At 47.2% G+C, this 26355-nt stretch overlaps 2 protein-coding genes across 2 annotated transcripts; both read right to left on the bottom strand.

Moving 5' to 3' along the window:
• Positions 1-4478: 4478 nt before the first annotated feature.
• On the bottom strand, positions 4479-8090 carry LOC310815776 (P2Y purinoceptor 4). Its single transcript, XM_083685698.1, has 2 exons — positions 7592-8090; positions 4479-7125 (listed from the first exon to the last, which is right to left on the bottom strand). The coding sequence occupies exon 2, from the start codon at positions 7076-7078 to the stop codon at positions 5972-5974; it is 1107 nt and encodes a 368-aa protein (XP_083541824.1). The 5' UTR covers positions 7079-7125; positions 7592-8090; the 3' UTR covers positions 4479-5971.
• A 2643-nt stretch (positions 8091-10733) lies between these two features.
• Positions 10734-26315, bottom strand: inppl1b (inositol polyphosphate phosphatase-like 1b; the record flags this gene model as incomplete). The annotated part of the gene is made up of 27 exons (XM_083686788.1): positions 10734-11944; positions 12101-12210; positions 12296-13076; positions 13213-13294; positions 13781-13933; positions 14046-14133; positions 14228-14316; positions 14435-14548; positions 14659-14748; positions 15258-15339; positions 15789-15877; positions 16242-16341; positions 16852-16990; positions 17185-17281; positions 17844-17961; positions 18106-18302; positions 18620-18722; positions 18901-19001; positions 19195-19309; positions 19416-19547; positions 19811-19900; positions 20223-20310; positions 20442-20582; positions 20848-20989; positions 21230-21368; positions 23889-23952; positions 26179-26315. 27 exons carry the CDS (start codon positions 26313-26315, stop codon positions 11851-11853), a joined length of 3675 nt encoding a protein of 1224 aa, XP_083542914.1. The 3' UTR covers positions 10734-11850.
• Positions 26316-26355: the final 40 nt, after the last annotated feature.

The raw sequence follows: 26355 nt of genomic DNA, 5'->3' as shown, positions 1-26355 counted from the left end.
GGTGTAATCCCTGCTATCGCTCCCACCTTCCCAGTGGCACACCTCTGCTTTGGCTCGGACGCCGGTGAGAACCAGGGGCGGGCGGGCGGAGTTGGTCTTTCGCTGACTGTCTGATAATTGAATGAGCGATTATCCCTCCCATTAATAGACAATGATACAGAAAGCGCTGCCATATGTCCGGAATATTAATGAGTAGCTGCAGCGTCTTAGATAAGAGAAGCGCCGTGCCATCGCTGTAATAGGGGTTAAAACAATTTGCCAGGAGTGCCACAGCCCCCTCGCCCACCCGCCCGCTTGGCCGCTCGCCTGCCTGCTCCCCTGCCTGCTCCCCTGCCTGCTCCCCTGCCTGCCTGCCTGCCTGCCTGCCTGCCTGCCTGCCTGCCTGCTCCCCTGCCTGCCTGCTCCCCTGCCTGCCTGCTCCCCTGCCTGCCTGCTCCCCTGCCTGCTCCCCTGCCTGCTCCCCTGCCTGCTCCCCTGCCTGCCTGCTCCCCTGCCTGCCTGCCTGCCTGCCTGTCTGCCTCACACTATGATAATCCCTGGTCCCCTTGCCCGCTAACTGGGCTGCCACCACCCCCCGTGGCCAGCCCTTGTGCTTGGGCCTGACCTTGCTGCCCTTGGGGCCATGCACACCATTGTGTGTGTGAGGTCATTGAGGGCCACATGGAGGCACAATGACATGCTAATGACACAAAACAGGCTGTGTTTGGAATTTATGTTATTTCACATTTTGTAAGGGGGGGTGGGGGGGGGGGATTTGGGTTACCACTGACTATCTGCCTCTTCTATAATTAACAAGGACGAGGTCTCCATAATATTAGTGGGGGGGGGGGGGGAACAGGGAACACCATTCTGTCAAATATTGATTTAAATAAGCAAATCAAAAACACACATCTCCCTTCGGTTCATGCCGTTCTGATCAGACTCAGCCTCGTCTTCATTGTTTGCTCAGTGCACAGTTTGTGTCAGGCTCTTGTCTTCTTTGTGTTCTTCATTACCAAATGACATGTCGAGTCAGCGAGTGAATGTGATGGAGGCCAGTCTAGAACAGTTGAGACCCTCAGAGCCTCACAGGACCCATCAGACATTACCTCTTAGCCACTCATGTCAAAATTCACAATTTCTCAAAAGGCAGGAGAGAAGCAGGTGAAACATTTAGGGCACAGATCTACATGAATCACCATGCCAATCAATATCTAACAATCTATTAGCATTGGAAGGCAATATTTCCACTTTTACCTTGCAATAATTGTGCTTAATGCTGTGAAGTACCTTATCACAGGTCTGACGGCAAAAGAAAGGCCGGTTTCCATGGCGACTGTGAAAGCCATTGGTTTCCTTTTCAGCCGGATAATGAACTTCTCTCCTCTTTATGTCACTCTTCCTCCGCGCGCTCAGCCTCTGCGATTAAATTCGAATCCATGCGTCCTTGAAATCCTACATTTCTTCCATATAATTTGCCAAACAAGAGAAGAGCACAGACATGCAAGAAGAAGCCCGATAAATAATAGATTATCATATTGATTAAAACATTTAAAAATCAACACTCACCATTTACTTGCCACCTCTACACATTAGGACTGTACATATAGGCTAATTTTGGTTAATATATATCAAATTAAAATGAAAAAAGAAATAGGAAGACCCATGCACTGTGCATATCCTACTAATATATAGCCGGCTAAACCATTACGAAGCACTGCCCTCCGGAGTGATCACTCTTTTGTCGGTAGGTCTGTCTCATGGCTTGTGGGGGTTTTTCAGGCACTCACCCTTTTCTGACTTTGACATTTGGGTGACATTGATAAACTGAAACATTTATGATACCTCAAAACATTTAAAGAGTAGGTGACAAAAAAAAGTATGTCAAAAGGGCAAGCTGGGCCAAAGTGAGGAGCCTACAGATTTGAAAGAAACCTTTGTAGAAAATATTCTGCATATTATGTGCTATTGGCCTCTCAGCTGCAGTGTCCTTCATCAAATCCCGCCGAAGCAATTGATGTATTGGGTCATGAAAGGTTATAATTTCACACTATATGAAGAGACAAGGAGAGACTCTTCAAAAGTTGGGTGACAATATCGTATTTAACCTCTGTGAATCATGAGAGGAAATATAATTTGCTTCGCCTGGAGAAGTCGATCCATTACAGACTGTCGCTTTCTTCTCCCTCACACCTGATATAATAGGCTGCTATGGCCTACACATATTCCCAGACTAACTTCAAGAAACTATTAGAAATGTTTTATCTCTGTCGGTTATTATTTCCATAATATAGGCCTAAGTGTTATGAGCGGGAGGGGCTGTTGGAATCATTTTGATTGGGTCGCTTGATTTTTATGGATGAAAAATAATGCAAACTGTGTAGGAGAAATACAGCGACGCGTCTCGTAAATGGATGTCAGCATGTTAACAAAGTTAACACACAAGTAGGCTAACACATTTTGCAGCAATGCAGCATACACGTTTTATAATAATAATAATAATAATAATAATAATAATAATAATAATAATAATAATAATAATAATAATAATCCATCCAGATGAGAACAATTGGAAGGAACAAGATAATTTAACTACTACTTTTAGCTATTTATCACATTAAGTTTACATAATTGAGTAGGCCTAAGTTACAAAACTAATGTTGTCAAAATCAACTGAAACTTCAGGCTATGATGTTAAAAAAAAAAAAAAAAAAATCATACATTTTTAATAATTAAATACTTTTTGAATATGGCCACATATAGCTTATCATAATACATATCATGATTAATATATAGATTGCTTTTATCGATTTGATCCTTTAAATATGTATTCCATTGTCTATCGAATTACCCATTTTGTAAATAGACCTACAATTGGCCTCCCAAATGTCTCATGTAAACTAAGGTATGATAAAGTGTCAAGTTGTAATGTTTTCATGCGCATTTACTGTGTGGAAAGGTTTCACTTGGCTTGCATTATGCAACATTTCACTGCAACTTCTTCTATCATTTTAAGAGACAACTACATATTTTCTATCTCTACCAGATATCCTAGGCTTAGTTCTACAGTCATACAAATACAAATTGAATGGGTATGGTCCATACTGAACATATTTTCGAGGAGGGCTCCGATTGACAAACGCTCCAGTTTTTTCATTGACCTTGCTAACATCGAATAAATCCCAACTCGCTTAATTGCCTCCCAATAACAGTAGAGAAGATGGTAAGGCCAAAACTGATGCGGTTTCACATGCTATTACAGAAAACGATGGGGACACCTACTGACCAAGCAGAGAACATCCGAACATCTCTGGCTACTGATGCAAGCATGTGAAATAACAGCAAACCATTAGGTTACAATATATAAAATATAAGGATATGCCTCTCCAAATAATATCAGTGTTGAATAGAATATCCATATTGTTTAAAGTATTATTTTGTAGCTAAACGAACAAAATAATAAGCAATTCAAATGATTTCAGCTGATTTTTTGTGATCAATATTAAAGGGCCAGCAAATTGTAAAAATCGAGCATAGGTTCTATACGTTTATTTTATCATTAGGCCAAGATAAGACCAATGCACGTCAGGTGTATGTCTAGTCGGAGTTACACCACAGGGAGGCGCTAGTGGGCCTATCATGAAATTCCGAATCTCTGGTCTGAACATTTTCAGACAATTCTCCATGAAACAAATCAATGGGGCTTGCTATCACATCCGTGTTCAAGCTGTTAGTTACTTTTAAGAGGGGGCTGAGCATATATATTTAAAGTATGTTCCCATTGATATCGCCTCATCACAAAAGGGAGCGGAAGTAGGAAGGTATTTTCCCTGAAAATAACTAACAATGTCCAACAGCGACGCAAATACATCTGTTGTCTAGACTATTGAACAGAACCTAACATAATATATTGCTATTTGGGAAATATGGGTCCATCCCACAGACTTTTCACGATATCACACGTGATCTTTTCCATGGGGTGTTGGTGGAACCGGCTTTGTTTTCTTGGCATGGAGAAGGTCAGGATGGGAAAGACCAAAACAGTCCTGAACAGTCCCAACCCCAAACAGTGCCATGTGAAGCTCACTTCCTGCCCTTGTTTCTCTCTCCTGTCCTCCAGCTTCCTCAGGTCTCCCCGTCTGATTAATTGTGGACCTACGCCTAGTAACAGTGTGTGTTTGGGTGAGATACAGTCCTTTCACTTTCCCACACATTCCCTCTATCATATCCCCACTCAAGTCTGCATGGTACATCATTATATTGGTTGATTTGCTACACAGATGATTGAACTGGTTTCTGTGTACATTCACAGTGTAATGATCTAATTGAGATGTAGTGCTGGAGATGACCACACAGGCCTGACCATGCTTAACCTATCACCTGTTTGGTTCCTTTGACAGTGTGTTGATTATTTACATGATTATGTAAACAGTAAATACATTGTTATAATTGACACTGAAATAAATGATAACCTTTACAAAAGAGAAAACGCGATAGCAGAAAGTGCAGTAGATTTAATGGCATTACAGCATTTGTTGAAAATCAACTGAAACCAAGTGTCATCGTGTCACCTCAAACATACAGTGGTTCAAAATGACATAAATGACAAAACAGAACGTAATAAACAGCATAAACGTAACAGCAGCACTTTAAATAACCTTAAGATTGGACCTCTGACCTGCAAACCGCTTTACAACCACTTCTGCTTTGACATGGTCTGTCTTGGAGCAACAACAAAACAACCGTAGATTTTGTCAGGGAAAAGACCATGCTCCATGGAGCTCTCTCAGTCCCACAGGGGGCAGGAGTGTAGGAAAATCCCCCTTCTCTCTGTCTGAGGCGTGGGCGGTTGGATGGAGACGGTTCTCCAGCCTACACACTCATTAGCCCCTCCACCCCTCCACTCTCGCCTCCGCTGGTTTCCTCACAGCAGAGACAGACAGCTGTGGAGCCTCTAAGGTGAAGGACAAAAACAGCTGAGAGAGGACTGGAGGCTGGAGCTGCCTATAGGAGTGTCTGGTGCTCTCTTCCAAACAATCTGTCACCACTCGAAGAGACACATGCTCTTATTATTAATTTGAGCCAAAGCTTTCGGTGTTATCTCAACATTATGTTTTCTAGGAATGTACGGTCTTGGCATTCTCATATGATCGTCACATGGTGATATCACAACAAGTCACTGACTCATACGTTATCATGTGACACCTGTCATATCTACGTATTCACAGAGGCCCTCTCTGGGCAGAGCCCCCATAATAACACTAAAGCATTACTCAAAAGAAGATTACCTACATTTTCTTCCCTTCCAAATAGCCTTTTACCGGATACAAACCCAGTGCATAAGAGGCTTTGTACTGGAATGTCTCTGTGGTAATAGTAGCAGGGTATGTACAGTTAGTTCAGAGGCATAGAGACTGTTTGGTTTGTTTGAACTTGGTCTTACAAACGCTTCAACCGCCAGAAAGAGAATGAGGAACTCTAACTACAGCTACTTTACAGAGCCACAGATAGGAAAGGAAACGTACAGGTTATTCTATACAGGCTGGTTTCCGGGCCACAGTCTAATCCTAGACTATTATGCATCTTTCATGGAGATTTTCGATTGAAAGTGTTATATACAAAAGTCCAGGACAAAGCTGTGTCCGGGAAACCAACCCTACATGTACATGCAGATCAGTTGGAAAGGCGAACTCACCCTTTCTAACTACAACCCAAATCCTCTTTCGCATTCTCTCACCAGTTAGGACAGACAGTTACCCAAACCACAATTAATATCTCCTTCAGATCAGGGCTCTGCAATGAGGCATACCTGCATCAGTCTGGTCAGCAGTCGTCCTCATTCAACATGACAGAACAACATCTTTGGAAGGGTAGCTGTGTGGCCCCAGGACTGTTAGCTGCACCCGAGGCAGAACTCCTCCTATACTATGGAGGTCTACAAGGTAGGGATATCAACATAATGCCCCATAGATGTCCATGAGAGTTTCTCCCACTATTTCTCAGGTTCACCGCTGTCTTTAGGGTCTGGGTTCTTATAGACCAGGGCAATCTCATGGTTGTTGTTGGTCTGTCGCCGCAGGTAGGCACCTGAGCGGGTATTGGTATTATTCCGTCTCTTTCCAGTGAGAGCTGTCATCAGCTTGGAGCGGTAGTGGTCCCCAGCCAGGAAATACAGAATGGGATCAATGCAGCTGTTCACACTGGCCAGTGGCCTTGTGATTTTATAGGCAAAGTTGATGATGTTGAGGGACTCACAGCTCAGATCCAGCACGCGAGAGGCGTAGTAGAGGGTGCGTGTGATGTGGAAGGGTACAAAACACACCGCAAACACCACCAGCACCACGATGATGAGCTTGATGGACTTCCTCCGTGAGGAGGAGCCCTGCTGGCTGGTCGAGAGGCCCCGTCTGGGTCGACACAGGGCCCGGGCCATCAGGCAGTAACACACCATGATGACCAGGAAAGGGATGCCAAAGAGCAGCACCATGACCACCGAGCTGTAGTCCACGTACTCCTCAAAGTCCTCGGGCCGGGTGGTGTCGTGGCACAGCGTGTCGTTGTCCCGCTGGCTGGTGGTGACGAAGATGAGGTTGGGCACCAGGCAGGCCGTCACGGCCGCCCACACCAGGCCGCACACCATGTGGGCATGGCGCGGCTTCACCGTGGTCAGTGTCCGGATGGGGTGGCAGATGCCCAGGTAGCGGTGCACACTAATGCAGGTGAGGAAGAGGATGCTACAGTAGAGGTTGGCGTAGAACAGGAAGCGCACCGCCTTGCAGAAGGCCACGCCGAAGGGCCAGTGGCTGCGGTTGGCGTAGTAGTAGATGAGGGTGGGCAGGGAGAGGACGTACAGGAAGTCGGACAGGGACAGGTGGAACATGAACACTGTGCTGGTGTTCCACGGTCGCATCTTGGACAGGAACATCCACAGAGCCACAAAGTTCAGTATCAGGCCCAGCACAAACACCAGACCATAGGAGAGGGGGAGGAGAATGTACTTAAACTCCTCATCGAAGCGGCAGCTATCATTGGAATACCCTGTGAACAGCACAGACCGGTTGTTCTCCCCAAGGTAGCTGTGGATAGCTGATGAGTTCATCTTCTGTCTTTGTAATGGGGCACGAAGGCTTGTCTCACATACAATATCTGTGGAAGCATTATCAAGAAAGTCAGGTCTTAATGTCAGGTTTAAATTTCGTTGTTTTTTTCATTGTAATTCTGATTCAACTCCAAAAAAATCGACTTTTACTTGAAAATGTAAGTTGTAAAACATAAAAATAAATAGTTTTGGTATCCTTCAGAAAGTGCTCGTTCACTGCACTGCGCAGATACTGTGGTACATTCAACAATAGTTTGAATACAAAGACAGACGTTAGATATTTTGAGTTGGGAAACTGGTGTATGTTATCAAAATCTGTTCGAAATTGTCGGTCGTATCCGTAGGCTGCGAGAGATACGCGCGCTCTCCAATACCATTAAAAAAGAACATTAATAGAAGGCTGTAAACCCCAAAGTGATCACTCGTGACTCAAACAGTACCCTAATATAATTCGTATACACTGGGCAAAGTGTAAATAATGTAAATCCCTAGATGTCGACGTAGACAACTTACCCCATATGATCCAAAGCAACTTTGGGAAGCAGACTTGACCAGTGACCGCTGCTCTCCGCACACTGAGATGACTACTAACGGTCAGGACAGATAAAGGATGTGCGCCCGACTTGGCGTCCGGTCCATATAATGAAATCCGTCCCGCCCGTCCCCCTGAAATCCAACTCCGATCACTGAGGTAAGTTACTTAAAAACTAAGGCTTCTCGACATTTCACCGACGTATATAAGTAACAACACGACACAACACGTTCTGTTACAGAAGATAACATCGCAAAATTCTTAGTAAATGAGCGCACACAAAGATCACACTTTGCTCGGACACTAATCCTTAGGCTACTTTAATTAACCTCGGCTGTTCTCATACATTTCGCGCCATGCGGAATGCCACAGATGAATAATTTAGGTTAGGTGTCAATAACAGCTCAAATCTCACTCTGCAGCCAATGCAAATCAATTGATTGAAAGAATATTGTTCGCATAGAGAAACAGAGAGAAACGTCGACCGTATGCCACTTGGAAGAATATACAATTGAAAGGGGAGGTACTACACAGCAGCATGATAGACCTGAAAAACAACATCACAAGTCCTCAGAAGTAAAAACCTGACCGCACCGCGACACTGTAATAGCGTGACATAAACTAACCTGTTTGGCAGCAAATATGTTATGCACCCTTATACCCACTGCCACCTTATACCATCTATCATACCTTACTGATGACACACAACTTAATCTCTGCTTTCTATAAAGTTAATATTTACATAGCTTTGTTCATGGTTGTTTCAAAGTACAGTAACACTCTTACACAAGGGTTGATCCGAACTAGCGCCGCAGGCAGTTTGAGTGATTAAATATCCTCTCCGTCCAAGTTTCCATATCGTTTCCCAGAATTTGCTGGAGATGTCAGTAGTAAAGCACGATCATAAAGAAATAAATGTGCAGCAGATGAGCAATAATGTTGGCCAGGTGACCTGGAGAAGCGTATGGTTTCATATCATTGTCTCCATACAGGCCCCTTCGAAATCACGACGCAAAAACTACTATGCCGCTCTTAAGAATGAATATTGTAAATTGTTTTATTGCGTGTGTACAGTGTGGGTCCTAGTACAGTATGTGTGCTACAACCCTACAAGTCTTTCAGCGGCAATACGATGTGCCCTGCGATCTCCAAAGTGTGCCCTGCATGGAAGTATTCTTGGAGGAAATGCCTACATTTTAGAGATAATGTACCTCAGGAAGAAACATCCCTATCAATCACAGGGCACCAAAAACAGGCTCTAACTTGCACCGTAGGCGGAGAAATATATATTGTTTCATCGCAAGATTTATGACTTTATAAAGACAATAACATTACTTTCACATGTGTGAATGTGTGTTGTCTGGGAATCTATACATTTCCTTTAACATAAATGGTTTATGTTTAGGATCTCCAAACGCATGCTTCATTGCGGTTTCATGGTGTCAAACTGGGCAGTGCATGACATTTGTTCTGCATTCTTTCTTTGGGGCCAGTGCTGCTGCAGACATACTGAGGTCAGTGCAGCTTTGGAGAGGAGCCGGGGCTGCGATGATGATGAACCCCCCTCCCTGTGCCTCCTCTGCGTTTCCCTTTGTAAACCAACCCCTGACCCAGAGAGAAGCCAGTCCTGCTGTGTGTGGGTTGGCCTGGTTGTGTGGCTCAGAGGCCTGGAATGTGAGTGGGCAACTGTCACCGTTCACTCCTCATCAGAAACCCACTCAGTGCCAATCAAAGGGCAGGGTAGATGGTGTTACCAAGGATTCACAGACAGGCAACGCATTGTATGTAGCCTTCAGTTTAAATACCCTGTGTTCTGTCATGGGAAAGCTTGGGAAGCACAAAGTGAGGTTTTCCTCATACCGACAGTACAGTCCGGTACTTTTCACAGCTGAAATGTATCCCAATCCACACTGTATAAGACATCTTTGTTCAAAATCTGGCTCTGAAACAATCTGTGTTTTTTTGTGTATGTTTGAATAGGGCCTAGCATTTAAAGAGAAGCAGGCAGAGATTGGATCTAGCATTCACTTGCATTGTCACTTGCTGTACTGACTCACTGCCAAAAGTCCCAGAATCCCCCTAGAGTCTCCAGTGATGACATCACAGGAGCTCCCCTGGAGGCAGAATGGAGGGTTTTCTGTGGTATGACCAGGGTCTTATTGCCCCAGGCTATGTGTGTCTGAGGCCATCAGGAAAGACCCGTCCATCAGTGTCCTTCATGTTTGTTTTTGCGGTCACTGACACATACCTGCTGTCAGGAAGCACATAAGGATGTGTTGATTCATGTGCTAATGAGTAACTAGTACCACAGAGGACACTATAGAAGGTCACAAACACACACACACACACACACACACACACACACACACACACCAAACACAAGAAAAATTCGAAATCAAACACAAGAAAAATTCAAAGTCCAAATCCTGCTGAAGCCACTTAGCAAATATAACACATGTTAGAGGATTATTAGTACTCCCTGGCGAAGGCCATGCCAAAACGTTGTTATTGTGTTTGTTCTATTAAATATGCCACAATAATAAAGGCGTTTTAATTTTATGAAGAGTGCCTTGGTCCTCCTTGCTTTTTTGATCTTACCCTGTTTAAATGTTGTGACTAAAGCAAAACTGGGAAGTAATGTGTCACACACTTTACTTGTGTAGAGTAACAACATTGTATTATTCCAATTGTGGAACACGTGTCAACTCCTTGACCATGGAATTACAAAGCTGTTACTAATATACTGTATAACAACATGATAATACAACGTTGTTACATTAGTAATTACAGAGTTATTACACAGGCATAGCGGCAACTCAGTCTACCGTAAAGCGTGACCAGGAAGGTCCTTCAAACTAGAGTGAGCGATGGCAGCCAGTCAATTGTATTTGAGTAAATAACTGACATGTTTGTACTGATGTTTTTACCAATCAGGTGTAATAGATCATTCTATGTGTTTCCCACACATAAAGGAGTTTCCCACAATGGGAGAAGCTCCTGGACTGTATTGTGTAATATCCCTGATAAGTGTTCTTGGCAGATAAAATATTTGTTTTTCCACTATTGCATGTTTGTGCCTGCAATGTGTCTATCATAAAGAGAGGAAGAACCCACTTGGTGTTTTATAGTTTTATATGAAGACAAAACCAACAAAATGACACAATCTGGGATATCAAACCTCCCACTGCAGAATCTAATCATTTTTACACAACCTAACCTTTCCTGACAAATATGTACAGTTTAGTTCACATGGCGTGCCGTCTTATTCAACAATGGTAATGCAAATACTTATGATCTTCATTTAACAACCTTACAGGAACCAATAAAGTACCAAGATAGATGCATATCTACAGCCCAAGTGAAAAATGATCAGCTATGCACAGTATAGAGAAACATAAATGCTGGCACAGAACTGGAACCAAAGGCGTAGGTGTTACATCCCGTATCGCCACACAGCAGTGATCTCCAAGAGCAGACACTTGGGTTGCTGAGTCAACAGTCAACAGGTTTTTCTGCATTTCAACTGTAAAAGGCAATAAAAAAAAACCAAAGTGGCACAGTTGACAGAGGCATCGATTAAGTGGCAAGACAATAATAATGTCAGAGAATAAACACAGAGAAGTCATTACACCAACTTTACAGGCCATGTTAAAATGTGTAGTGGTAAATATGTACAGCTATACATTTCATACTCCACAGCTCAAATTGAGGGTTTTTTACTCGCCCTGAACTCCACCTAACAGGAGAGTAGTGTAAATGGGATGGGAGTAGTGTAAAGGGCAGGGGAGGATGTGAAGCGTGTGAATGGTTGGTAAACACTGGAACACAGGGCCGGCTTCTGATAGGCCGGGTTACAACACGCTCATTTGACTCTGAGACACACGATCAATATTTGGACACAGGGATCTAATAGAACATAAATCTGTTTAATTGTGGCTTCAATACACATCTCTCAGCTTGAGACAGCCAGTTCAATGGAATAGAGTGAATCAGAATGAGATGTGTAATTTTTTGGGACTCGCACCATCTGTTGTGTCTTTATGTACAGGCAAATCCATTATTACAGTATTGACACAGTAAATGAAGAGATGGAGAATTGAAGAGGTGACTTGGAGTCCACTCCAACTGTCATCTATCACCTGATGTCCATTCAGTCTCTGCTGTTTTCAGTTTGAACACTCAAACAAAGTCAGCAGGTTGACATGGGCTGGACTGGAGACCCTGTCCTCCCATGCCCGTCTCAGTCCCAGATCCTAGGCAGGTTCTCCAGGATCCTACGGCGATGTGAAGGGTTTGACACACCAGCAGCACGTAGATCCTCCTCTGTGATACCGCTGTGGAGAGGGCACAAGTCATTCAGACATTCAGACACGTTGAGACCAAGCTAAAGATATCCTCTGTGACAATGGTGACATTTCAAGCTTGGTATGGTTTTGAATATAAGATAGTGTACTTTATTCTTGACTATTTTCCATCCACTATCATCTCACCTGAAGTAGTCAAGGTCGTCCCAGCCATTGAGACTGAGACCCAGAGTGTACTTCTGAAGGCCGAGGGTATTGAGCAGCTCCCGAACCGTCTCTGGTGCCCCATAGAGGACAGACACCTGCATCAGGCAGGAAAAAAAAATGAGTCTCTGCCTAACTGTCCATATGTCATATTGGTGGGTACACCTCTATACCCACCTCTTGCTCCCAGCAGTAGCCCCTCTCAGCAGCCATGGCCAGGTCACTCCTCTGGGCTGACCTCTGGCTGGGTGGGCCCCTGTGGTCCGTGGGAAAGAAGTCCACCTCACTGAGGGACTTGGCGATCTGCAGAGCTGTGAGGGAGTGGTCCCCTAAGGGCCCAGTCTGCTGCTCCATCACCCAGGGGACGGAGGCCTGGCAGTGGGACACGTGTGTGGACACATAGGGGTAGAGAGATGGAGGTTTGCTGCTCCGTACGGGGCTGGTCAGGTCCTGGTGCAGCCTGGGCTGCTCTCTCCTGGGTGTCTCCCTTATGATGGAGGAGTGGTTCATGTACTTTGTCCTCAGGTTCTTTGCGGGTAGGATGGAGTCCTGGACAGCCCTGTTTTTGCCCGCTCTTGTTGGTAAAGGCTGTTCCTGGTAGTGAGAAGTACTGCTGCTTTGGGCCGGGGGGATGGGGGAGGGTTCTTTGGCTGGGAAGAGCTGATAGGAGGAGTTAGTCTGGGGTGGATGAAGGTTATTGGTGGAGGGGTAATGGGGCAGGATGGCTGGGATCTCGATTTCAGTGAAGTCTGACCTGCGAGGGGACTTTCTGTTGTAGCCACGCCCCCCTGAGAGTTTGGGGAGCTGCAGCGCCGCATCGCCAGCCCAGACCACCTGAGGGTCCCTGCTAGGGGGCGGGGACTCCTCTACCCTCCGCAGAACAGACACGCCCTCAAATATGAAGTAGGCAGGGTTAGTGTAACTGCTCGGTGCCGGCTTGGGAGGAGTTGGTGAAGATCTGTAATAGACACACAGATGAAGTCTAGATATCAAACTGAAACTAAACCACATTACTAACCACATTCCTAAATCATATTCTACTGACACCTGAGATCGTTTCACAATGAGTGTCATGTATTCCAAGGAATTCTCACCGGCCAATGGGGGCTCGAGTGGACTGAGGAGACAAGTGTCCCCTCACCAGACCCCTCTCATCCTTCTCAAAGCAGAACCATTCTGAAATAGGAAGAGAAAGGATGCTGACTGGTCAACATTTTTTTTTGTTGTAGTTTTTTTTAAACACAACTTCTCCAAAGTGTCTGTGTTGTCTGGGGTTAAAGGCCAGCCTGGGGTGTGTTAGCGGTGTTTGTGTGTTGGTATGGCCTGACGTGGGGAGCCTGACCTGAAGGGCACACACTCCTACTCTGTGTCCTGTGGGTGGCTCAGGATGCATCTGGTCAGGGTTCAGTCAGTCAGGAGGCAAAAGAGGAAGCGACAGCAGATACCAGAGAGGGAGCAAGCCAAGCCTTGGACCGTTGAGGAACCGAATAGAGGAAGCAATGGGACACACACAGAGGAGCCAGCAGGCATATTAACAGTCACAGTGGAAGCCCAGCAGGAAGCGATAGTGTCAGTGTGAGCAAAGGCAGGAGAGAAGAGGACGGCAAGGGTGGCAGGCCCGGGCAGACCAGACGGTGGCAGCGGAAGGGCTGGCTGACCCACCGTAGATCTTCTCCCGGATTCCTCGTCTGTCCTTGGGTATGTGGACCCTGACCCGCCCTCGGATGGAGCCCATCTCCTCCCCCCGGTGGGTCAGGAACGTCTCGAACTGCTCTGACGCACCAATGAGGGAGCGCAGTGCCACACAGCACTCACCTGCGAGGGATGACAGAGAGGCCGAAGGGTGTTGATCGATAAGATGACCACAGGGAGGGGAAGTTACGAATGGCGGCAGTTATAAACAGGAAGGGAGGGGCAAATGACCAACCGTATGACTCAAACCCATCACATGACTTGACGGAGAGCAAAATATGCTGATCCTGAAGATACTCCATGTCGGAGATGATGGGGAGAAGCTAGGAGACGTAGACACACACACATAAACACAGGTTAGAAACAGATTGTCCGCGGTATGAGGCTTGTCAAACAGCTCCATATTGATGTCTCTACCTTAGGCAACTGCTTGGAAGCCCAGCCCAGTTTGAGAAACCCAGGCACATCACAGCTCTGGGCATCATTTTCACTGGATCGGCGGATCTCTGCACAGAAGGATACTACATGTCACTTCAAGTTCTTTATGAGTCACATCATGAGATTGCCCTCATAGTACTTCAGATGAACATGCGAGTGAAAATAAGTGACTCAGTGGCTTATGACCTTCAAGGCAGGAAGAGTGAAACTCAATGAAGAACTTGGCTTTGCTGGCTGTCTTCACAATGGCCTCAATGCCTTCCAACTCTATCCAGGCCCTCTCCATGCTCGAGCTTGGGTCTGTTTGAAACACAGGGGTGATACCGGTCAGTTAAACAAGCATGGCTAGTTATATTGAATGCCATGTGTATACTGTATGTGTGCGCCCCACACAGCTGCAGTGATCTCACCTGTTTTTGAGATGAACTGTGATGTCACTCCTACATGGAATGTGGCGAAAACAGGAGAGTGGTCACTGCTGAAGATGTCATCTGTGCAACCTGGTGAGACAGAGATCTGTCTCAGTCATAATGATACAGCCATGTCCATATCAGCATCAAAAGGGCTTACATGTAGGTTTGGGACTATGTTCATTGTCATGTCATCAGGGTTTACTGAAGCACTGCATGCCATTATAACGTACCATGATAATATATCATCGTACCATGATAAACATATCTATGGCATAATGCTACACATAAATTGTAGTAATCACTGATGGCTCCAGCACAGTTTTGTAGTCGTAAGTGGATTTTCTGAGGGTATTTTAAAGCGCCAGCCGTGGTGAGGAAATGACTTTGTGTGTTTGAGGTCCACAGACCAGTACGTGGGAGGCTACCATCATACCTTAACACGGCCGCCTGCATTTTACAGTAAAACAATGAAAGAAAAGCCCACAAATGTCTAATTTGAGAACACCACAGGGAATGATACGTTGAAATGAGCGTGCTTTGCTAGAAGTCATGTCTGAGGATAATGTTATGACCGTGTAAAGATGTCCTAAACCCACCATAGGAAGCACAAGTGATATGTGTCTCTGGGTAGGACTTCCATAGGATCCGGTCACACCAGGATGGTACATTGACACGCACCTGTAGACACAGAAGAACAGAATGAAACATGTCCATGGAATAATGTAATGGAGGGAGAGGTCTCTCTCTCTCTCCCTCCTGTCAGGCATTTCAACCTGTGGGGTATTTCTCCACCACGTATTTATAGAAGTTGTGACAGCTGCCCTCAAAGCACATACCTCCAATGACCCCACCATAAAGATGATTGGGTTGCATCCAGAAATAACTGCAGGAATGAGGTATGGGCCTATATTCAGAGTGTTTGGGGGGGGCATGGTTGCAAAAGCCTGCTTTTAAAGGCTCACAAGTAAGAATGAGTGTGGATGACATCATCATATCATCATCATATTGTTGGACTTGCCAGAATGTCATTCAAACCACACCCTGATTTGTACACAGCAAACAAGTACTGTATTTGTTACCCTTCTCAGGCCTCCTCAGAGGAAGGTCTGGGAGACGGACTGACTCACCCCAGAGGTCTTATACTTCTGCCACAGGTAGCAGTCCCTGGACCCCCGCTCGTACCGGTAAGTGGGTGGGAACGCAATCTTCTCCTCCTCTTAACCAGGACAAAAAGAGAGAAATGGAGAGACAAAGACAGAGAAATGGAGAGCGAGTGAGAGGGAGAGAGAGAGAGGGAGAGAGGGAGAGAGAGAGGGAGAGAGGGAGAGGGAGAGAGGGAGAGAGAGGGAGAGAGAGAGAGAGAGAGAGGGGGAGAGAGAGAGGGAGAGAGGGAGAGAGAGAGAGGGAGAGAGGGAGAGAGAGAGAGGGAGAGAGAGAGAGAGAGAGAGGGAGAGAGAGAGAGGTAGGGAAGGATTCAGAGAAATAATAAAAAATCAAGGGGAAAATTAAGGAGATAGTTTCCAACAAAGACCTAGTCATCACCTGGAGGGCAAGATGAGGAGCAGTAGGATTCTACTCACTGAAATTGAGGAAGGCCTTCCTCTTGTGTCGCTCGCGAGTCAGCTGGTCTGCACACATAAGCTCATCAAACTCCCGCTTGGACACATGCTTCAGAATATCCTGGGGAACAGAGAGTCAGAAGAGGAGGGGGTTCCATTAAAGAGAATACAAGAGTAAAACAGCAAATACAAATACCTTCCATAAGTCTTGGAAAGAGGAAGCATTTTTTCCTTCTTTTAGCTCTATACTCCAACTCAGTTCGGATTGGAAATCAAATAATTAGTTAACTAGGGTTAACTAGGGTTAACATAGAGATTATCAGCTTTAATTCAATGTGTTCTTTTTTCAGATTGGTTTCTGTCTGCCTGTCTGCCTGCCTGTCTGCCTGTCTGCCTGCCTGCCTGTCTGTCTGTCTGTCTGTCTGTCTGTCTGTCTGTCTGTCTGTCTGTCTGCCTGTCTGTCTGCCTGCCTACCTGCCTGTCTGCCTGTCTGCCTACCTGCCTGTCTGTCGGTCTGCCTGTCTGCCTGCCTGTCTGCCTGTCTGCCTGCCTGCCTGTCTGTCTGTCTGTCTGTCTGTCTGCCTGTATGTCTGCCTGCCTGTCTGTCTGTCTGCCTGTCTGTCTGTCTGACCTGTACGTCCAAGTCCAGTCTGTAGTTGAGGTCTCCACACCAGAAGAGGTGTGTGAACCGCAGGCTGATATCGAAGGCAGTGAGCTGCCTGTCTCCCAGGGACAACAGCCGCAGAATGTCCACAAAGTTTTGGTTCCTCCTGACGGTGGACAAACCCACAAAGAACAGATGAGAACACTAACACACACATTCACCCTATACACTTACACACAATAGGCCCATAGAGCTGATGTAAAAAGGACATACATATACAGTACTGTACACTGAATTAGGGTTGTGTAAAATGACCTATATAGTAGTAACATACAGCTATGGGTCAGTGCTGTGTATTACCTCAGGACTTTCTCACTGCCAGAGGTCAGGTGACAGTTGACGAAGCCGAAGGAGGTTCCGTTGAAGAGGAAGGAGACCCCAACAGCGCCCTTGTTTCCTGGAACCAGAAAAATAGATGCTACACCTCCTACAATATTTCATTCCTGTTAATCAAGCTCCTACATTCTTGGCTGTTAGCCATGACAAGTCCAGTCAAGTCGAATCCATGTATTTGTTCATAGGATAGGATACAGGTAGTAAACTGTACAATAAAATGCTTACTTTCCTCTCAACAGTGCATTGATAACACATAAGTAAATAAATATCAGCAATACACAATAATAACAGCAATACACAATAAGATAAGGCCCATTACCAGTACTAAGTCAATAACAATAAAGTATAAGTAGTCATACTGGCAGTAAGGCAGTAGGGTAAATATACACAATTGGAAATATTTTTATCAGCAGTTATGGCAGTGAGTGTTGTATGTGTGCGTGTGTGCGTGTGTGTGTGTGTGTGTGTGTGTGTGTGTGTGTGTATGATAGATGAGTCTGCAAACAGTCTGATGAGACAGTGTGTGTGTGTGTGTGTGTGTGTGTGTGTGTGTGTGTGTGCGAGTTATCAGGATCCAGTGTGGACTGTTTTTGTGGACTGGTCTTCCGTAGGGGGCACCATACCCAGTGTGTTCCCCAGGCCCGTCTTCACACTGGCTGTGTTCACACGGCTGACACGGCTCTCATGCTCCGGCTTCACAAACACTGCCAGCCTCATGTTCCATAGGGACTGCACTGCCACCTGCAGGACAAATGTACAGAGTACAATTTACCAGCATGATTAGGGGAGCAGTCGAAGATACAATACAGTGGTTAGCGTTCCCAGAGCCAGGAGAAAATGACCAAGAGAGAGAGAGGTGGAGAGAGGGAGGAGCAGGAGCCCTACCTGTTTGTATTCAATGTGAGTGTAGTTGCGTAGGGTCGCCTTGACATGTTCGGTCCACTCCCTCTCGCCCTGAGGGTTCTCCTGAGTACCCAGGGCGTAGATGTCATGAGGGAGCAGCGCGGTGGAATCATCTGGGGTGCGTCCCAAACCACAACACGTTACCCATGACTGCAGGCTACGAGGGGGAGGGGAGCCACCTGGACACACACACACACGCACACGGACACACACACACACACACACCCACACACACACGGACACAGACACACACACACACACACACACACCCACACACACACGGACACAGACAGACAGGTTTAAGACAATTCAGTGGGGGGTCAAACCGGTGGTAACTTTTTCCAGATTTGTTATTATTATTTGTTATTATTACAATGTTATAATCAAGACTTTTAAGGTCTTGATTATAACATTGTAATAATCACATGTTACAACTCTTAACATTTACCCCCCGTCACTAATATATTAGTGAGACAGTGAATCACTGATGTGTTACCCATGTTCCAGGAGCCCACAAACACAGAGAGAACGTCAGGTTCACTCAGCTGGGAGTATCTGGTCTTCATCAACTGTATTAGCTGGCAGAAGGCCTCCCGTTTCTGGGGGGAGAAGGAAGAATCACCCTCACTCTCACCCTTCTCACTCAATGGAAAAGTACAAGTATGAAACAATGACATTCAATGGCACAACGTGAACAGCTCAATGAATAGCCCTCTGTGTAACAGAGAGTGTGATGATGCTCAGGCTTTGACCTCTGTCCATGTGACTATGTCTTACCCGGGCACTCTCAAACATCAGCTCTCGTGGGGTGTTGTGGTGGCTGTCCACCACCATGCGCAGCTTGGCTGGACTGCTCTGGAACTTGACCAGCTGCAGAACTGACACGCACGCACGCACACAGACAAAGACACAGACACAGACACACACACACACACACACACACACACACACACACACACACACACCAGGCATTTATAGTACACATACTGTAGGGAAACATACCCTAACAGTAAATGAGAAGTAGAGGTGAATCATAAGCCCAAGTAGTGTTTGATAACTGCGGTCTCTTACTCCTGTCATGAGAGACCGTCTCCACACCAAATGACCCAGCCTTCCTGTCAAAGAGCAGCACTCCTGTGTCCACATCCACCGACACCGTCTGTCTGCCATAACGCACCATCTTTACCTGGCCACACAGACACAATGGTGAACACACAGAGGGCATCACATTCTAATAGCCTCTAGAGATGAATAACCCCAAAGATGACGTGACTCATCTCCCCCTGGCTCACCTGAAAGGAGTGGACAGGTATGGGCCTGGCGTGGCTTTTGGCTACCGGAGCAGGGGCGGGCTCAGGGGGAGGAGGGGCAGGCTGCACAGCCAAATTGTGATTGGTCACAGCATCTTGAAGAGCTTTCAGCACCTGCACAGAGAGGACGCAGAGAGCTTACCCACCACAACTACCCAATAAAACATATCCTTGTCATTAGCCACCTCAATTGTGCCATGTGGCTTGTCCTGTTTAATACACGTATATTATAAATCCCCAAGATTTCTGTTAATAGAGACAAGACTGATTTGAGAGGTGGCTGTTGGAGGTGTTTGTATGTGTTACGAAGGGGAGGCTGATGGATGACGCCATTGTTGTATGTGTAGAGTGTGTATGGTGTGGGACTGTGTACAAACCCTTTTCTCCAGGGAGGAGAGCAGGCTGACTAGGGCAGAGATCTTACACAGCAGGTTGTCCAGCTCCACCTCCGGACCCCTGCCTACATTCTGAAGGAAGAGGAGGTGGAAGGATGAGTGGACGCATGCAGCAGGAGACTACATGGACACAATGTAGGATGGATAGAAATGTTCAATCTCCAGCTCAAATCCATAGACATTACAGTAATCATCACTAGGAGCACATGGCACAGCCAACTCAGCATGTGTTTTAACAAGGACACATCCTGCAAATCACTTTTCTCCTGGAGTGCACTAGAGGGCGACGTAAAGCAGATTTTCATTACATGTATGCCCTCTTGGTTTGTGGATCCCTAAATGGTTTAGGAAACATAGATTTGGGATGGCCTGGTACAGACGGGTCGTACAGTACCTGTGTCTTGGCGCAAGTCAAAGGGCAGGTGGGATGGTCAAACACTTTGGCCAGAGTCTCTAGGCTGGACAAGGTCAGATCAATCTCACTGTGGATCAGAGATTCACTTCAACTTTCTCTTCGGGATGAGCAACAACACAAATCCATGACAGTCTCCACCAAGCCTTAACCGTCCATCTGGAGCAGCAGTAACAGCAGTAGCAGCTGAGGGTGACCCACCTGTTGAGACCATGGCAGGCGGTGCCCAGGGTGCGGCGGAGGAGATGCAGCCCGGTCGCTCCCCTGCGGAGACCCTCCATATCCAGAGGCAGCTCGCTGTGCAGGTACTCACTGAGCAGCCCAACCACCTCACACGCCACGCTGCAAGACCAGAGCCCAGTGTTTCAAAGGTCTTCCTCTAAATCAGAATGATCGGGGATTCGCCTTTGCGATCCAGGATCAGATATACCTGGCAGATTTTTTAGCAGTATCGGAATTACTCAGGACAATAGTAAGAACTTATAGAATTATAAGAACAATGATTATTCAATGTGCTGTCTCTGTGTACTGCACCTATAGGAGGATGAGAACAGGAGTCATTTATCGGTGTGGCTGGCTGTACCACTGTACCGCTGGCTGGCTGTACCTGGGTGTGTTGAGTTCCTGTAACCTGTGGAGGAAGAGGAGATGGGGGGCCGGCGTGGCCGGGGGTCCTGTAGGGGGCGCTGTAGGGACTGGGGGTGGAGCAGGGGGGCTGGGACTCCACGAAGGCTTCTCTTCATCACCGTCTGCGTACAGCAAGGCCAGAACATGTCTTTGGTACAACTGCCTCTCTCCAGCACACAAGGCTTAAGCTGTAGCACAGTATGCAGGCTTGCATTATTTCAATGCAATATTCCGTTCATTTTCTCTTAAATGTTCTCCTTTATTGTCCGTGCAGTGGCAGGCAGTAACCATTGTCGTACATGGATGTTGGAGCTGTGATGTGTTTGATGTGTGATGTGATGTGATGTGATGTGTGGTCCCACCTGAGCTCTCATCCCCGGGCTCGATGTCCCGACCCACGGGGTACAGCAGGGGCGTGACCAGACCCTTATGGGGGTGCTGGTACCCCAACACCAGGTCCCCCAGGGTACGGAAACAGTTCACCTGCACCCCCTGAGTCGTCTATGGGGAAACACATACAGTCATATCACATAAACATGTGTACATGCATACAGACACACACACACATGCACGCACACACACACGCACGCACGCACGCACGCACGCACGCATGCACGCACACAGACACAGACACAGACACAGACACAGACACAGACACAGACACAGACACACACACACACACACACACACACACACACACACACACACACACACACACACACAGGCTGTGGTTACAAAACATTCACCAGAAAGGGCATATACAGTAGACCATAAAAATGGGAAGACTCATACAGTATGGAACACACACAACACACGTCAGAGCAGCACAATTCCCAGAATTAAAAATCCCAAGAATTATGTTCAGCCTCAGCATGCTGTCTGAATGTTGTTGAATGTGTTTTCTACAAACACAAAAGGGTGGTGGTGAACTTTTTGAATGTGACTGAATATCTCTGGGGTTCCTTCTATCTGTAGCCTACAGATGCAGGTCCTCTTTCCCCTTGTAGTGCTTAACAGAAGGCGCTTGCCACCATTTGCATAACAGAAAAAGCCCCACATGAAAGCCACAGCCCAGTGGGGTTCAGAAAACCCTGCTATTCCCACAGGAGAGGACGTCACTGCCAAGCTTAGTTTGCAATGAGTCAGTGTGTTCCAACTCTTTACTACCCAGGCCTCTTTGGGCCGTGCCCGTCTGAGTCCACCCAACACACCCACAAACACACACACTCTAATAACACTCAAACACCTACCTCACACACACACACACACACACACACACACACACACACACCCACAAACACATACACTCTAATAACACTCAAACACTTACCTCAGATATATCCTGTGCATACATACAGTACAAACAGACACAGACACAGACACACGCACGCGCACGCACACACACACACACACACACACACACACACACACACACACACACACACACAGACACACACACACATACACACACACCAGCCAGAGTAAAACAGACCAACCCATACAAACACAGGAGGATGCCTGTGACTCGTAACAGATCCAGGATGCCACGGACACATACTCTCAGATGCAGGGTCCATGGAGCACACACTTCAAGACTGCGTAATAATAAGCCCTTTCCATGAATGTCTTATTTTAGAAACTTTGGTTTTCATTGTGTGGTTGGAGAGAAACCATTTTTGGCAGAGGTCACCTGACTCAGTTGCCAGGGACTCCAATTGGTAGATGCAATTTATATTTCACTCCGCAAGGAGCTCTTGAAAAGTGATTACAAAGAAAATAGCAGGACAGACAGACACTGGTGGACACATGGTGGCAGAAATAGCCTCGGCTTTCGCCTAAAAAACATTCTCTTTCTGAAATAGCCTTCTTAGAAAAACTAAAAAGGCAAACACCCAATCCCTGTGTGGTAATGATGAAGAGTGAAGTCAGTGAGACAATCTGCTTATTCAAGACATTTACTGGTCCAGTGGAAAACAAAGCAAGGAGAGATGCAGTATAAAGAGAACAGCCGTCATCTGAGAAAAGGCTTAGTGGTGTTTCCACGTAAAAGCCTTGTTAAATGACTATGAGAAGACCCTTTTTGAGCTCTTGCCTTTGGAGTTCTGCGCACAGACATGGTGAAGGAATACACAAGCGTGTTTGCGTGCTGCCTCTTAAACATTTTTGTTATTGTGTTTTTAATTAGGTCTTGATAATTAGGACCAGGGACTGAGCCTCTTATAGACATTGTGTCTAAAACACACTCACACACACACACACACACACACATACACTGGACAAACAAACCCAGCCCGCACATACACACACATACACACACACACACGCACACACGCACACGCACGCACACACCGGACAAACAAACCCACCCCCGCAGACACACACACACACACGCACACACACACACGCACACACACACACACACACACACACACACACACACACAGATACACACACACACACACACACACACATGCACACACACACACAGACCCACAACGGACAAACAGACCCACCCCCCTGGTGCACTAGTCAATGACCCAGTGCGTGGGCAGTGCAGGAATCTGTGAGACACACACATAATTTCCCCTCTGTGCTGCTGAGGTCATCCTCCAAGCATGTGGCCACATGGTGGAGATGCCATTCAAACAACAACCCCGTTGCAGTTGTAACAGAATGAGCACAGTATGTGAACACAAGACCCTTCCTGTTTCCCTTGCAACGGGCAATAACAAAAGTCTGTTTTTCTTATAGTAACGATAACAACAGCTACAGTCCATCCATTCTGTCTACTTTGTGGTTCCTGTAAACAAGGTTGTTGTGCTCGTACAGTATGTTCTTATTCATCATTAACAGGTACTGTGTATGTAAGGCAGGGGAGGCTGGTGGAGGTAGAAATCGGAGGACGGGCTCTTTGCAATGCCTGGTGTTTTATACCATTCCTTACTCCGTACCATGCACTACAATGAGCCCGTCCTCTGATTTCTACCTCCACCAGCCTCCCCCGCTGTGGTGGTTGCTCACCTGAACAGCTAGAAGGCCGTCGGCGTCAGGGAGGATACGATATGTGTGAACGTGACGTTGGAACCTAAAAAAAATGAAAATAAAACGACTATTAAAATGTACCAAGAGCAGAACAGCACATTGAAACTTCTGAGCAGGGGTAACATTCAAAGGCAGAACAGCACATTGAAACTTCTGAGCAGGGGTAACATTCAAAGGCTGAACTGTCTTAAATGCTGCAGAGAAATAAGGAACAGATGTGTGAAAGATATTGTAACGTACGAAACTAGACGCCAATGATTTCACTTTCTTTGTGGCTCATGTGACTCATTTAGACCTTTATTTTAGCAGCTCCACGGCCCACTGAGGGCACGGGACCGCATCACCTCAGAGGGCACGGGACCGCATCACCTCAGAGGGCACGGGACCGCATCACCTCAGAGGGCACGGGACCGCATCACCTCAGAGGGCACGGGACCGCATCACCTCAGACCTTTATCTTAGCAGCTCCACGGCCCGCTGAGGGCACGGGACCGCATCACCTCAGAGGGCACGGGACCGCATCACCTCAGAGGGCACGGGACCGCATCACCTCAGACCTTTATCTTAGCAGCTCCACGGCCCACTGAGGGCACGGGACCGCATCACCTCAGAGGGCACGGGACCGCATCACCTCAGAGGGCACGGGACCGCATCACCTCAGAGGGCACGGGACCGCATCACCTCAGAGGGCACGGGACCGCATCACCTCAGAGGGCACGGGACCGCATCACCTCAGACCTTTATCTTAGCAGCTCCACGGCCCGCTGAGGGCACGGGACCGCATCACCTCAGAGGGCACGGGACCGCATCACCTCAGAGGGCACGGGACCGCATCACCTCAGACCTTTATCTTAGCAGCTCCACGGCCCACTGAGGGCACGGGACCGCATCACCTCAGAGGGCACGGGACCGCATCACCTCAGAGGGCACGGGACCGCATCACCTCAGAGGGCACGGGACCGCATCACCTCAGAGGGCACGGGACCGCATCACCTCAGACCTTTATTTTAGCAGCTCCACGGCCCACTGAGGGCACGGGACCGCATCACCTCAGAGGTCGTTCACACGGGACCGCATCACCTCAGAGGTCGTTCTCAGAGCAGCTTCCCCAACACTGAGGGCACGGGACCGCATCACCTCAGAGGTCGTTCTCAGAGCAGCTTCCCCAACACTGCTCCCCACACATTTGATGATAAGCACATAAAAGAAACATCATTTTCTAGCTTATAAGAAATGCCTGCTGACATTTCTTTTTATCTCTATAAAGATAGACAGACACCCTCCAAGGTGAATGGCTTGGCCTTCATGATCCTTGATATAAAAAAAAATCACATGGATTCAAGTCTACTTTTCTACTTGTATTTGACAGGCAACGGAGGCTGGTGGAGGTAGAAATCGGAGGACAGGCTCATTGTATCGTATGGAATGGAATGAAGAAGGGTATCAAACACGTGTGTATGCATTCCATGCATTACAATGAGCCTGTCCTCCGTTTTCTGCCTCCACCAGCCTCCCCTGGGGTGAGATAGACAGTGTGGGAGACAGAGACATGACAGAACACAGAAATGGACAAGAGAAGGAAGGTGAATACAACAACGACAGAATAGGAGACAGAAAGTGGAAGAGAGAATGAGACAGCAGAGGAGAGTGAGAGAGGGAGCAGCGTGAGCAGCAGGGCTCAGCTTTCAGGAATGTGTCTGGCTCGGGCCGCTGAGCACAGAGAGCCGTGCGGTCACTGGAGCTCCCGCCCTCTTCCAGGGCCCCAGGGAAGACGCTGGGGAGGGGGGGGGGGGACAAGGAGCCTTCAGCCAGGGTTAGACTGGCCAAGCTGGGCTGTGTTCGGACAGAGCAGCCTGACCGCCCCTGGGCCCTGGGTCTGTTGTACTGAGAGTGAGAGTAGTAGCAGGCTCTGGCCTCTGGCTCTCTGAACCACAGCCCTCTCCCTGCTGCCCGCTGGCACTGCTCAGAGTGGGACTGATGGAGATGACAGAGAGACAGGCTGCTGAATCCATTAACTAATACAGAGAGAAAGTAGCACTTTAAATGGGGGTTTAGTTCCCATTCCGTTGACCGAGGACAGCAGACAGTGTCGTGTGAGCAGGTGTGGGTGTCTGGGAGGATCACAGGGTGATAATTACCATGCAGCAGGAGGACAGGAGTGAAGAGGTGTGTCGTGGCATGCATACACACACAGCTGGAAAAGTAGCGTGTGTGTGTGTGTGTGTGTGTGTGTGTGTGTGTGTGTGTGCGTGGGGGGGGGGTTACTCACAGCAGACAGAGGGCGTAGGCTCCAGGCACAGACTCACTGTCCCTCACTAGGAAGCTCCCATCCCTCCCAGCGCGGGCGAGCAGGTCCTCCGCATGCACACGGCTGATGTCACGGTGATACCAGGTTGACATCGCCATCGCAACCTCTGTAGTCCCCCTTTTTTCAGTGAGAGGAGTG

The sequence above is a fragment of the Argentina silus genome (genome assembly GCF_951799395.1).
Source record: "Argentina silus genome assembly, chromosome: 15".
Classification (NCBI taxonomy): domain Eukaryota; kingdom Metazoa; phylum Chordata; class Actinopteri; order Argentiniformes; family Argentinidae; genus Argentina; species Argentina silus.
Note: the sequence above shows the minus strand (reverse complement) of the source record. Positions and strands in the feature narration are given on the sequence as shown.